This window comes from Gobius niger (genome assembly GCF_951799975.1).
Source record: "Gobius niger genome assembly, chromosome: 12".
In the NCBI taxonomy this organism is placed as follows: domain Eukaryota; kingdom Metazoa; phylum Chordata; class Actinopteri; order Gobiiformes; family Gobiidae; genus Gobius; species Gobius niger.
This window is the reverse complement of record NC_136863.1, coordinates 29,110,419-29,122,495: the sequence shown is the minus strand read 5'-3', so window position 1 is coordinate 29,122,495 and position 12,077 is coordinate 29,110,419. Positions and strand designations below refer to the sequence as shown.

Here is a 12,077-nt window from a genome sequence, read left to right as displayed (position 1 = left end):
GAAGCAGATGAAGTAAAAATGTGATTTTATCGATCCAATAAGTCATCTCGTGAGAAGTTGTGGCTACAGATGTCGCTTACCAAGTATTTAAAAAGAAAACATTCATATATTCTGAAACTTTAACAACAGCAATTACTTACAATTAATAACAATTAATAATAGCGACTTAACTGTAGTTTGAATGACTCAAACGTGGAACTGTAATGTTTTTTGGAGGTATTATGAAGTATTTAACATTGTGAATTTGACATACTTTTGAAACCAATCCTGTCAAGAACTCAACTCGACTTTTTTTAACACGACAATCATTTTATTGGCACGTCTGTCATAAAAGGAACTACCCCATGGGAAGAATATTACGACGTCACAGCCCTTTAGCGTTTGGCAGTTCATGTTTTAGTGGTTCATAATCATCAGAAAGATTGAGAGATTCAAAGAGATTCAACATTCCAGTGACAAAATGTCCATCGTCCTTTCATCTCAGTCCGGTCCAAAGTGAACGTGTGGAGTGTTTGGCTGATCCTGTGCATTCCCACCTGTTGCAGTTTACCAGAGGCAGGCAGCTCCAGTCCTGACACGCTCCCTCCTCCGCCGCCGTGGCCCGCGGGCCCCCGGGCTCTGGGCTGAGGGCTGTGGGCTCGCTCGGAAACACGCGGCCGGTCTTTCCAATAACAACATCTCCCCATACGCTACCAGCCACCCAAACACTTCCCAGGAACACTTACATTGTTATTTCTCATGGCGACAACACAGTTTCCACAAATTAACACGAGATTGGCGTGTGCGGCAAAAAAACAAAATAAAAATGAACTTGAGCTCATTTTAGTTTACTTTCCTTCTCATATTCCCACCCCTGAATCTGACAAGTATTGATATTTGATTTGCAATTGACTGTGCACATTTTAAACAAGTCCAGGAATTTTAAGTATAGACCTCATGGAGACAGAGCTTTCTCCAGCATTTCCTGGAGGGGAGACAAATATATTACCTAGAGAAGTGGTTCCCAAAGTGGGGGCCTCAGAGGCACTACAAGGTGCACTGCAAAGCTTACAAAACAAGAACATTGAAAAAAAAAAAATTAGAAATGTATTTGCGACATTATACTACTTTAAAGCAGAACTAAGTAACTCTTGCCCCCAGAGGCCATAAGAGCCACTGCAGGTGTCATAGCATGTTACATTTTTTTTTACTTGTTAATTGTCCGTGAGAGTAAATACTACACTGACAGAAAAGACAAAGGACGAGAGGAATATTGTACATCCAATTACACAGTGGAGATTTTTTTTTTCCACTCAAACATGACTGTAAATACTGTTTAAGTGGCGCTAGCCTGCTGTTAGTCTGTTAGCTTCTTCTTCGTGATTCTATTAGTGTGTATTGCGCCTCCGACGCGGTGCAGGGAAAGCTGCAAGTGTGGTTTTATGGCCAGAGACACACTTGTATTACCCCCAGAGGGACTAGGAAAAGGATTTATGAAGGTAAACAAGTTACGTAGTACTGCTTTAAACAAGTATTTCACCTAGAGCAGGGGTGTCAAACTCATTTTCGGTTGCGGGCCGAAATTCCGCTCCCACGGTGGGTCGCGGGCCGCATATAATAGAGTTTTTTTTTTCATATAAATAAATGAAAAATAGAAATATTATTATAAACGAAGCTGTGATTTGGTCAAAGCCCCAACTTGACTGTAGCTTCATTAATAACAACGGCTCACACTTGTATTGCACTTTACAAGCCTGTGTCACAAGTTCCTCAAAGTACTACATAGTAGTCATTATTCATTCACTCCACACTCGGTGGTGGTAAACTGTTGCTGAAGCCACAGCCGCCCTGGGGCAGACTGTCCATTTACCACATGGCTATATAATATGTTGTTCATATCCTGAGCTCTTATTATGTCAGTGCCCTCGGCTGAACACGTGTGGAACTCTTTCCTTTAAAAAAAAAAAAAAAGTAATGCCCCCTAGTGTCTAGAATGAGCATTCTGGTTATTCTTTAAAAAATCATAACTCCGCACAGGATTGGGCTAGAGACTTACTTTCACCCCACATACTCTGGAATTTATGCTCTACAGGGCAGGGGCCGGATTAAATCATCCCGCGGGCTGTATATTTGACACCCCTGACCTAGAGTCATAGCTAGGGTCCTTCCCGAAAGATTTTTGGATTGATAAGGGGGATATCCCGGACCTTTGGAATGGCTGACCAAGAGAAACGAGTCTTAGCTACTAATACGAAGTAGGTTGACCGAATTCTTTTTAATCCGAGACCGTCCTAGTCCTAATTGGAGTTGACCAATAAAGTGTAGCTATTGTTCCAAAGTAACTCTCTCGGTCAGGTGTTGGCGTTTCGTCGTATTTGTGGATTGAAAAGGTGCTTCCACATTCCCTTCCCTCCTCTTTCTCCCAGGCAGCGCCGTTGCGTAGCGTTTGATAGCGGATGGCGAAGGCATGGAGGCTGGCGCTCTCCCACACACACGACTCCAGGTGAGCAGGGGTCAGAGCCTGTTGTGTTGGTAATGATGGATCACCATGGAGACGGCATCTGCGCCAGCTTTGGACAAGCCAGTATTTCCTTTCAGTCATTTTTGTATCATATTCGCTGAAGCTGATTTCCTACGTATTTCGGTATACTGAACTTTCACAATATCCCAGCAATTTTGTTCAATACAAGCACTTCAACGGTAATCGGTTTATGATACGGGTACCTGAAGTATTTTTGTCAATATCTAGACCACATCATTCATTATCCAGAACCATAAAACTGATTGATCATGTCAATGTATTCCATAAAATACCATTTCTTTTACATTTTATGAGCTGGAACAACCATGTATTAATTTTGTTGGTAATGTTTCAGGACCAGGCATAAAAACTTGCCATTTAAAGAACTTTTTGGGGTGTTCTTTGATCTTTCTACTTTGAATGTTCAAGATCTAGGGGATTCGTATGCTAAAATGGGGCACTTTTTGGTATCATCATCTGGGACAATAATGCAATCAAAAGTTTAGGACCAGTTGAATGGTTGGATCTTAACAAGGTTCCAAGTAGAACTTCAATATGCAACAAGAAGAAATGAGAGCGAGACAGAAAACTAAATTCCAGCGAAACAGAGGTGGTTCGGGTCTTTTTCATATTCTTTGTAATGAATTGTCTTCAGGGAATATGGGCCACTCATCGGCTAAAGGGAGGCAAATGGATTCTTTTTTTTTTTTTTTTTTGATGGACTAAAGTGCTAACATGTAAAACACCAAATGAGCATCGTAAAACATATTGTTTAAGCACAGTTCCCTTTGAACCGAACCGTACAGCCTCCAGCGTCCTGGCCTACACCCTGCACAAGACCTTGGGACGGGTGCCATCTTTCAGAATCATGTTCAGGACACCCACCACCTAAGGCCCATAGACACCGAGACAGGCTCCAGGGACTAATGGGAACAACTTGTGTTCATCTCCAGTGACCAGACAATGGCGCGTTGTCTTCTTTCCTTTTCCAGTGGAAACGCGATATTTGCACATGGCTTTTCAAACTTTACCGCAAAACACATTGACCACGACTGGTGCTGGACACAATATCGGAATCATCAATACCAGCCAATTGTTTGGAATCAAATCAACAGTGAAAGAGATGGTATCATACATCCCAAATTCATAAGTAATTGAATGCAGGGAACCTACAATTATATGTCTGCATCGCGCCATGGAACACCGTCAAGTCTACAAACAGGGCTCATTTCCAAAAACAGCAAATAAATCCAAATGTTAAATTGGCATTTGTTGACAGGAACAGTCATAGTGCCAGATTAGCCTTATCCAAACAAATAAACCAGTTTGGAAGCTGCAGTGATTATATGTTGCACGTTGTATCCAAAGAGACAGAGTGCTTCTGCTAACCTTATGTGATTTAAGAAGCTTCTGGCGCAGTATCAATGCCACATTCTTGTCAGTGTGCCTAAGGGCAACTGTTGCATCAGAAAGATCTCAGCAAGAAGTTATTGAGAAAATAATCCTTTTGACTTTTTTAATAGCCTATTGAAGCTTATAACCTTGTTTTTCCCGTCATCGTAAAAACATGGGGTGGTCCTTTGTTTTGCTTGTTTAATTCAATGACCCCTCATATTTATGTGCTTCATGTGGCTTGTACGGTCTACTCAAGTCCTAGTGATCCAGTCCTGTCTGTTGATTTCAATGACCTGTACTCACCTGGACCTAGACTTCTGACCATCCAGAGTGGTGGAAAGCTATAGGCTCCATCTTAAAAAGTTGTGTCTTGGGAGATTCATGAATTATATAGAAAGAAAAGATTGGTGCTTTCAAATGAAATAATGATCTCCACAACATCTGACCCTTTTGTTGGTGCAAATGAACATTGGACATTTGACACAAAACGGCAAACATTTTCCCTGGTTCTCCACTTGAACTTTTTCGCGCTTGACGTGTCAATACAACGGAAGTGCCGATCCGTAGCAAAAAGGATTGGCAAAAGTGGGCGTGGGCCGGAATTAGGTGAATACATCTATTGGTCTGTGTCCCAGTGTCCACACCCATGAAGATCCTCCAAGCCCAGACACCTTCTCCAGAGTAGTTCTGATCATGGATAGAGACAAGTATCCTTTGCGCCCACAAAAATGCCAAGTCCTTCAATAAGACGTTAATGTAAACCACATTATTTGTATTAGCATGATTAAATTACAATGTGTGTTTTCTATAGAAAGCATGACCAAATGTGTTAGCTTTTGTTGTAGAATTAAACACAGAGCCATACAGAAAGTACAGAGAACTTATACTATGTACACATGGCAGATCTTCCAGTAAAAGCACTAAGCCGCTTGGACTTATTGAGTTTTGTTGAGTATACAATAGCCTGACTTTGATCTTTGAAATTTGCCTTAGGGCTAGAACCACTCTGTCTGTCCCTCCAAACTTTCTTGGCAGCAAGCAACATAATAAGTCTTTCCACCACTTGAAAAATGTAAAATGGTCCCAAAGGGAAGCGCAGTAGTCATTCAAAGGTACTTGTGCTTGTACTTGTTCCGGCTTTTAAAACTAATTTTGGACCCATGGCATTAGACAATAAGGCAGGTGAAAACTAACCTTTCCAGCCATACACACTTCTTTCTCTTTAATATATATTTGACAGAAAGTTTAGAATGAACACAGTTTAGAACAAACAACATCAACACAACGTTCTCCTCCACTCGCGACTAGTTTGAATCTGAACCACGCAAATTTCCCTTCTTTTATCCATCCTGTAGGACCTTATGTTTCTCTTAGAACTCAAGACAAACATTATCCTTGCTTTTATAGTACACACTTTTACAAGGCATTAATCGTTAACTATTTGTCATCATTTATTTCCATTCCTGCTTCAGCTCAGACAGCACCTTGTCATGTGCTAAAGAGAGAGCAATCTTTTCACATTTCCATGATAATAAGCGTTTGGACAATGGGCTCGTCATGAAGCCCGCTGTTGCATGGGCTGGACTCATTGTGATGTAGTGGGGTCGTGCCATGGTTACACTTTGTGGATGAGAACAATTCTCTCAGCGCTACCTTTTTTAAGAGACCGAGTGAATCATTTGACCCAGTTTGACCCAGCTTTGTAATGATTAAAATATCCCCCTTAGATTAAAAGAAGGAAAACGGCAGAATCCTCACCATTGTGGCATTGATTCAGTATGATCATTTCAGTGCTTAGAATCCATTCATGTTAAATTTGGTTGCAATTTCTCCGCTGTGTGCAAATAAAGATGTTTCTGTCTTATCCTCGTGTATCATGAAGGCAGAAGCTCATTTTATTCAATAATATATGACTGCACCTTACAATACACGACAGCATGAGGGACACTGGGAGTTAGTCTTTCCACTACCACTGCAAAAGTCTGTTTCCCTTTGGTCTTGGCACAGCCTGGGATTACACTGCAGAACGTGAGCTGAGGTTTTCCAAAAGGAGCTGATGTGGTTTTCTGAAAGACCTACTTTTAGCAAAAGTAATGTCTTTTCATATTAATGCTCATTTTCCACAGGGGATGAATAATTGATCAGATCACATTTGCAGTTTGAATGGTCTCATCGAGCAAATTCTGTATTTACTTAAAATGGCTTGTAACTGTTGTAACTGTTCGCTCTTCTCTCAAATGTTTCGAGAAAAGCTGTGTTTAACTCATGTCTATTTGAGAAATCCTACTTATTCACCCTGTTCCTCTACACATGGCCCCACCTGCTGATGTGTTTTTCCAGACTGCTTTCAAACTCAGATCAGTTTAGCATTTAAACCTGTTTCTCTCATTCTCATGTGTTCTTCTATGCTCAGAAATTACAGCTGACCTAAGTGCTTTCTGTACTAAAAAATGTTGTTGGTATGAACATGAAATCCAAATATTGAGTGTACAAGACTGGTGTAAAAAGCCTGATACATGTATAGTATAAATCAGGGGTGGGCAATTCATTTTCATAAATTGAGTCGGAGGGCCGCACCAACTCAAACTTATTCTTCTCAATTTGATCCTATTGTACATTACACTAAATTGTGTATTTTGAATAGCTGATACCTACTGTTATTTTTTGTTGACATTTTTGGATTGAATCATGGTGTGGGCCGGGGTTTGCCCAGGTCTGGTATAAACAATGATTATTGCTGCTCACTTAATCTCATCACATCACATGCGCACACTAGCGCAGTGGTTAGCGTTTTGTGCTTCACAACAAGAAGGTCCCGGCTTCGAGTCCCACCTGGACGGGGCCTTTCTGTATGAAGTTTGCATGTTCTCTATAGGTTTCACCCGGGTACTCCAGTTTTCCCTACCACTACAACATGTACAATAGGTGAATCATCCAGCCAGGTGATACTGACCATTAGCCTGGCTTCACATCTGGAGATGGGTCCCTGGGCGTGACACTGCTCCTTACGGGTTGCATCAGCGGGATTGAAGGATGGGTCAAATGCAGAGGACAAGTTTCGCTATGGGAACAATAAAGTACACTTTAAAGGCCATTTTGATGATTAAAGCTAGCAAATCCTTAAGATTTCAAATGGGTATTACAGAATCCTCTCACAATGAGAACCAAAATGAAGTTGCTTGAATCTGTACTTTAAAACATATCACAAATGTTATCTTTAACGCAACAAAAAAACAGATGGTTTTCTAATGCTGATTTAAAAAAACAACAACAGACTATTGATTTAAAAACTAACTTCATTAGTGAAACAATAATTGTCAATGATCATTAGACATTCTACTAAAGACTTTTTATTTAAATCAAACTTTATTTTTGTCCAATTGGGCTATGGTCAAGGTTACCCTCTCAGCCCTCTACTTTTGGCACTCTAATGGCTTCATCTGCCCAGAGCAGTTTGGCTTCACCCCTGCCCCTCCCTCTGTCTGTCTGTAGCCATTTTTTAGTGCAGTCAACAAAATGTGCCTGATAAATTATTGATAAAAAAAAAAAAAACCTTTGAAAACACGCGGGAGTCTCCAGGGTATAAAAGAGGAGGTGAATCTGTGGTCAGATTAAAGTTGAAAACACGCAACAGGAACATGAGGTCAGTCTAAGTACAATCATGGCAAGTGTGTGCATCCAATCCCAATCAAAAATGATCAAAGGTCCATCATATTCAGATTTATAGTCAATTCTATTAGATCTACTGGAGTCCATCGATGGAACTGAAGTAGTGTTACTCTCTAAATTTCAGTGTAAACATTAAGTCAAGCATATAAACAGCAATATACTGTATAATAATATCAGTTTGTGGAGGAAGTAGAGACACCGATGTCCTTCCTAGGCCAGTGATGTTGTCTCTCCTCAGCAACTTTGAGGAACGTGCTGGATGTGCGCTCTCCTTAATCCACAACGATCTTCTTTGTCTACATAAGATTCAACATTTGTGTGCTTTTTATTTGGAGATTTCGGTTTAAATCTACTATGAGGATCACATACTTAGGAAGACCAAACAGAGTTATTTGGATATATCTGACACAAATTGTGAATCGCTCCAAGACATTTAGCCTGCCAAATGCAAAACATCATAGGTTTCCAAAGAGGGGCCAGGGGTCTAAAGGGTTTAGCAAGGGGCCCCTGGAGGTTCATCAAACACTTAAAAAACAAAAACTTTTATCTAAATGTACAACTTTGAAGCTGTGTAAACTTGTAGAATGTTAATCTAAGAGTCAAAACACAACACAGGACTTTGGGAACGACTGCAGTACATAATGCAGCCCTCTTCATTTTGTCTTTGCCTTGAACTGCCAAAAGAACATGATCATTTAGCACATTTAGTACTTCATTACACAACAGACTCCTTTCTCTAACATATACCAGACTGGAAAATCAAGCAATATTATCCAATCGAAATGTGGTATTGCTTGAACATCTTTACTTAACTTTTTTGTGGAAAAATACCTTCAAGCTACATGGAGGTTTTGAACATTAGCATTGCAATTACATAAACCACCAGGCGCATTTGTATTCACTGGCTGAACGTACAGTAATTTTTGGAGTAATAACGGCATGCTTAGATGGTCGTGCTGACTGGTGGACTTTCCGTTTGTTTCCGCAGAAATGCTGGACTCCAACAACCTGGTGACGTTCGAGGGTCTGTCCAACAGTTCGTCCTACCACACGTTCCTTCTGGACGAGGAGAAGGGCCGGCTGCTGGTGGGAGCCAAAGACCACATTTTCTCCTTCAACCTCCTCAACATCAGCAAGGAATACACACAGGTACAGTGGAAAGAGCTAACTTTACGCTTAACAAAACATCTCCCAAATAGTGAGATACCAATGGACACAAGAACCAAAGCCTGCATTTTCAGAAGCCTTTGTATAATGAGCTTTTATCAAGTGGTTCCTTACATGAGTTTAACTGAAGTCCTACACTTAGCACATTGAGTGCCAAAAACAGAAAAAATGTTTTTTGCAGGGTTTTTTTTATTGCGAAACTAGTGTGATTTTGGTAGCTCTGTGATGAACAGAAGTGAAATAAATGACCATCAAAAACTAGTGAAAAGTCACGATCTGAACATTATATATATATTAATGCGTTTCTTTTCTCATTTTTTTTTCATCCGGGGGGGCGTGGTGTTGCGTAGCGAACGTCTGTAAACCCAGAGCGGCATCCCATGGAAAGATCTTCGAAACAGTTGAGATTTTAACATTGCTCTGAGTTTTGCAATGGTTAAAATTGGTCCAAGAACGGCTGAGAAACATCCTGTTAAAGTCCTCAATCCGAGAACCAGGCTGTTTAAATGCACACGCCATAATGAGCGAAAGCGATCGATAACATGCGGTGTTTCAACAATGGTGTCGTTGAAAACTGACTTGAAACAAATATATTTAGGCTTTCATAAAAAAACTGTGATTTTGATCCAAATTTGCCTGTTTAGCTTAGATTTCTCAGGAACTGAGACACATAGAATTAAACTGTTTCCACCTATGGAGAGCTTAGAGTCTCATCTTTCCAACGAGCCATAGCACGTGTCCATAGCTGTATAGAATCCGCTGTGGTGCTACGAATATCATGAAAAAATGTCTGGATGGTTGGCGCTCTACAGCTAAATCTCAATAACAGCGCGGCACTCAATGTGTTCATGGAAATTTCACTCAGCAAAATCTACTTTGTTCAGATTTGTTCAGAGGAATGAAAGCCTGGAAGTCTGCCTATACAGACGGCATCTTCGGAAACACTACAAAACAGAAACAACTAAATATGTGCATACAACAGGGAAGGCTTACCACAATTGTAATGTTAGTTTCATGCTACAAGCTAACAGCAAGCTTTTAGGCCTGTTTAAACATTCACAAGGACCCGATTTTGACTTGACTTTTATTTGTTTGAGGCAAAGAGAGTCTACTAGAGAATGTCTTAGATTTCAAAACGACATTGGAAAATTCACATGGAGCAGAATGTCTATTATACTTCTGTCTATAGTCTGAACCAAGCAGCATGTAAAGACGCACAGCCCAGTGAGAATGATACAGTATATGTACCGAGTTTGATTTTCAAATCTTTATCACAACACTTGTATCATGTGATCGAGAAATAAATTTAATGTCGCCATCTAAAACCTGCATCAGTTACACATCTACAGCAGGTTGTGATATCAGCACTTCCTCTATCCGTGCATGCATTTTTTCACAGTTGAGAGTTGGGCACAAAGATCAGCTGGATTCTCTCCTCTGATTGGTTGAAAACATGTTTTCTTTATCTTATACGGGAACTTAACCTGACCTAGGGCAGGTGATAGGCTAAAGGCATGTTTCCATACAGATAAACCTCGATAAAAAGTGACCCAGCTGCCTAGTCACTCTAAACCAGGGTAAACCCCACACTTTGAATGCACTCACATTCAAGCAAACTTTCATCCTGACAAATCCTGACCCGGGACTTTGGTCAAGGGCAGCTCGAGGATTAAGCTATTATGCACGTCTTTGGATTACTGAAGGAAACCTGGACAACAGCCACCCAGATACATCAGAGAATGTACAAACACCTCACAGAAAGCAGTGCCCGTTCATTTCCATTGGTTGGAGTATGAACTGATTCCTCCATCAGGCCCTGGACGACACTCGGTGACGCAAGATAATGTTCGCCTGCCACACTTTGAGAACCCCTGCTCTGTTAGCCAGTGGATCACATGTCTGGGGACTGCCTTTTCTGCTTCTAAAGTAAAAGCGCCTTATGCATATTTCAACCCCAGTGCGTCACATTCGTGCTGCGAGCTGCTGTACCTGGATAAATAATGGAATATATTGAAACAAAGTGGAGAACAAATCCCTTTTTAATGTTGTTTCATTGACCTGTTTTCGTCTGACCTGTGCTTTTTGTGTTGCAGATTCCGTGGTTGGCCGCTCCGAGCAGACGCGATGAATGCAAATGGGCAGGAAAAGATCTATCGGTAAGCAGAAAGCATGCGCGTGTTCTCTTCGGTCGGTAAATGGATTGCGTATGACCTTTGGAACAGGTATCCTCCATTAGTGGATGCAGGGAAATGGCAAATAGAGCCATTTTGGGGCAAACTTTATCATAGAGTCCAACACAGAAAGGATCACAACAGAAAAATTGTATACCTGACAACCAGCCCTTGTAGAATAAGGTAAGAGGTTTAAATCTAGGGACATTTATCTACTTTAGGTTCTTCAGTGCCACAGTCAGAGCACATGTTAAAACAGAGTGGACAAGGGATGTTTTATTTATATTGAAAGAGACAGTTAAAAGAAATGTGCATACATCTGGGCATTGATAAGAGGAGGCAGGTATAAAGAAAACTGTTTGTGGAGGGTTGGGTCATCTAGGAATTATCGTAGACTGAACTGGGTTTATTGCGTTGAGGGCAATTTGCTTACATCTTCAGAAACTTCTTCTCGCTCCCGTAGTCAGAATATAAGACTATTAACATCACAACTTCTTTCTACAAGCGTGAGAAGAAGCTTGAAGACAGAAATGCAATAATCAAATGCTATCTCAATCCATCAACCCAGTCAAGTCCACAATATTTGAAAAGGAAACATACAAAGCCAATGGATTGCTCAAAACAGAACCGGCTTCTAAGTAGAGCCATTCTCAATTTCCATCCCTGTTCAGTATTACCTTGTTGAAACCCACTCAGACATGGGAGAACGAGCATCTGCCACTCAACAACCGGCTCTTATCAAAGGTCATAACGTTTTATACACTGACATACACTAGTTATGAAGGCATCATTTAGTTTTTTTTACGTGCAGTAAGGATACTGCCTTTGTCAACAAGTCTTTCATTCATTCCAACATTCGCCTGATTGCTGTTGATAAATCCAACAGTGAATGTGTGATGTTTGGGCTTTGGTAGATTTGGAAATAACTAGGTTTGAAAAAGTGGGCAGGTCAGGCCAAAACCATAGATGTTTTACAGCTATGGCCATATAAAATGTGTAATTCATAGAAGGCAAAAGTGGATGAATAAATATTGCACCAAGATTATGTTACTAATGTGTTGCTGATTTAGGAAAAGCAAATAAGAGCCTTGAAATATTCAACTTTACTACATGTTGAACAGGAAATTACTCAGAAATTGTAGAGCCCAAGAAAGACAACACCCTGGCCGGACACA

General features: G+C 40.7%; 1 protein-coding gene across 1 annotated transcript in view; it reads left to right on the top strand.

The window, feature by feature from the left end:
- Nucleotides 1-12,077, top strand: part of sema3ab (sema domain, immunoglobulin domain (Ig), short basic domain, secreted, (semaphorin) 3Ab) — a 52,622-nt gene that overhangs the window by 14,146 nt on the left and 26,399 nt on the right. The window contains exons 2-3 of the mRNA XM_079567810.1: nucleotides 8,553-8,713; nucleotides 10,825-10,887. Coding sequence (XP_079423936.1) covers nucleotides 8,553-8,713; nucleotides 10,825-10,887 — 224 coding nt within the window. The remainder of the gene's footprint in view (nucleotides 1-8,552; nucleotides 8,714-10,824; nucleotides 10,888-12,077) is intronic.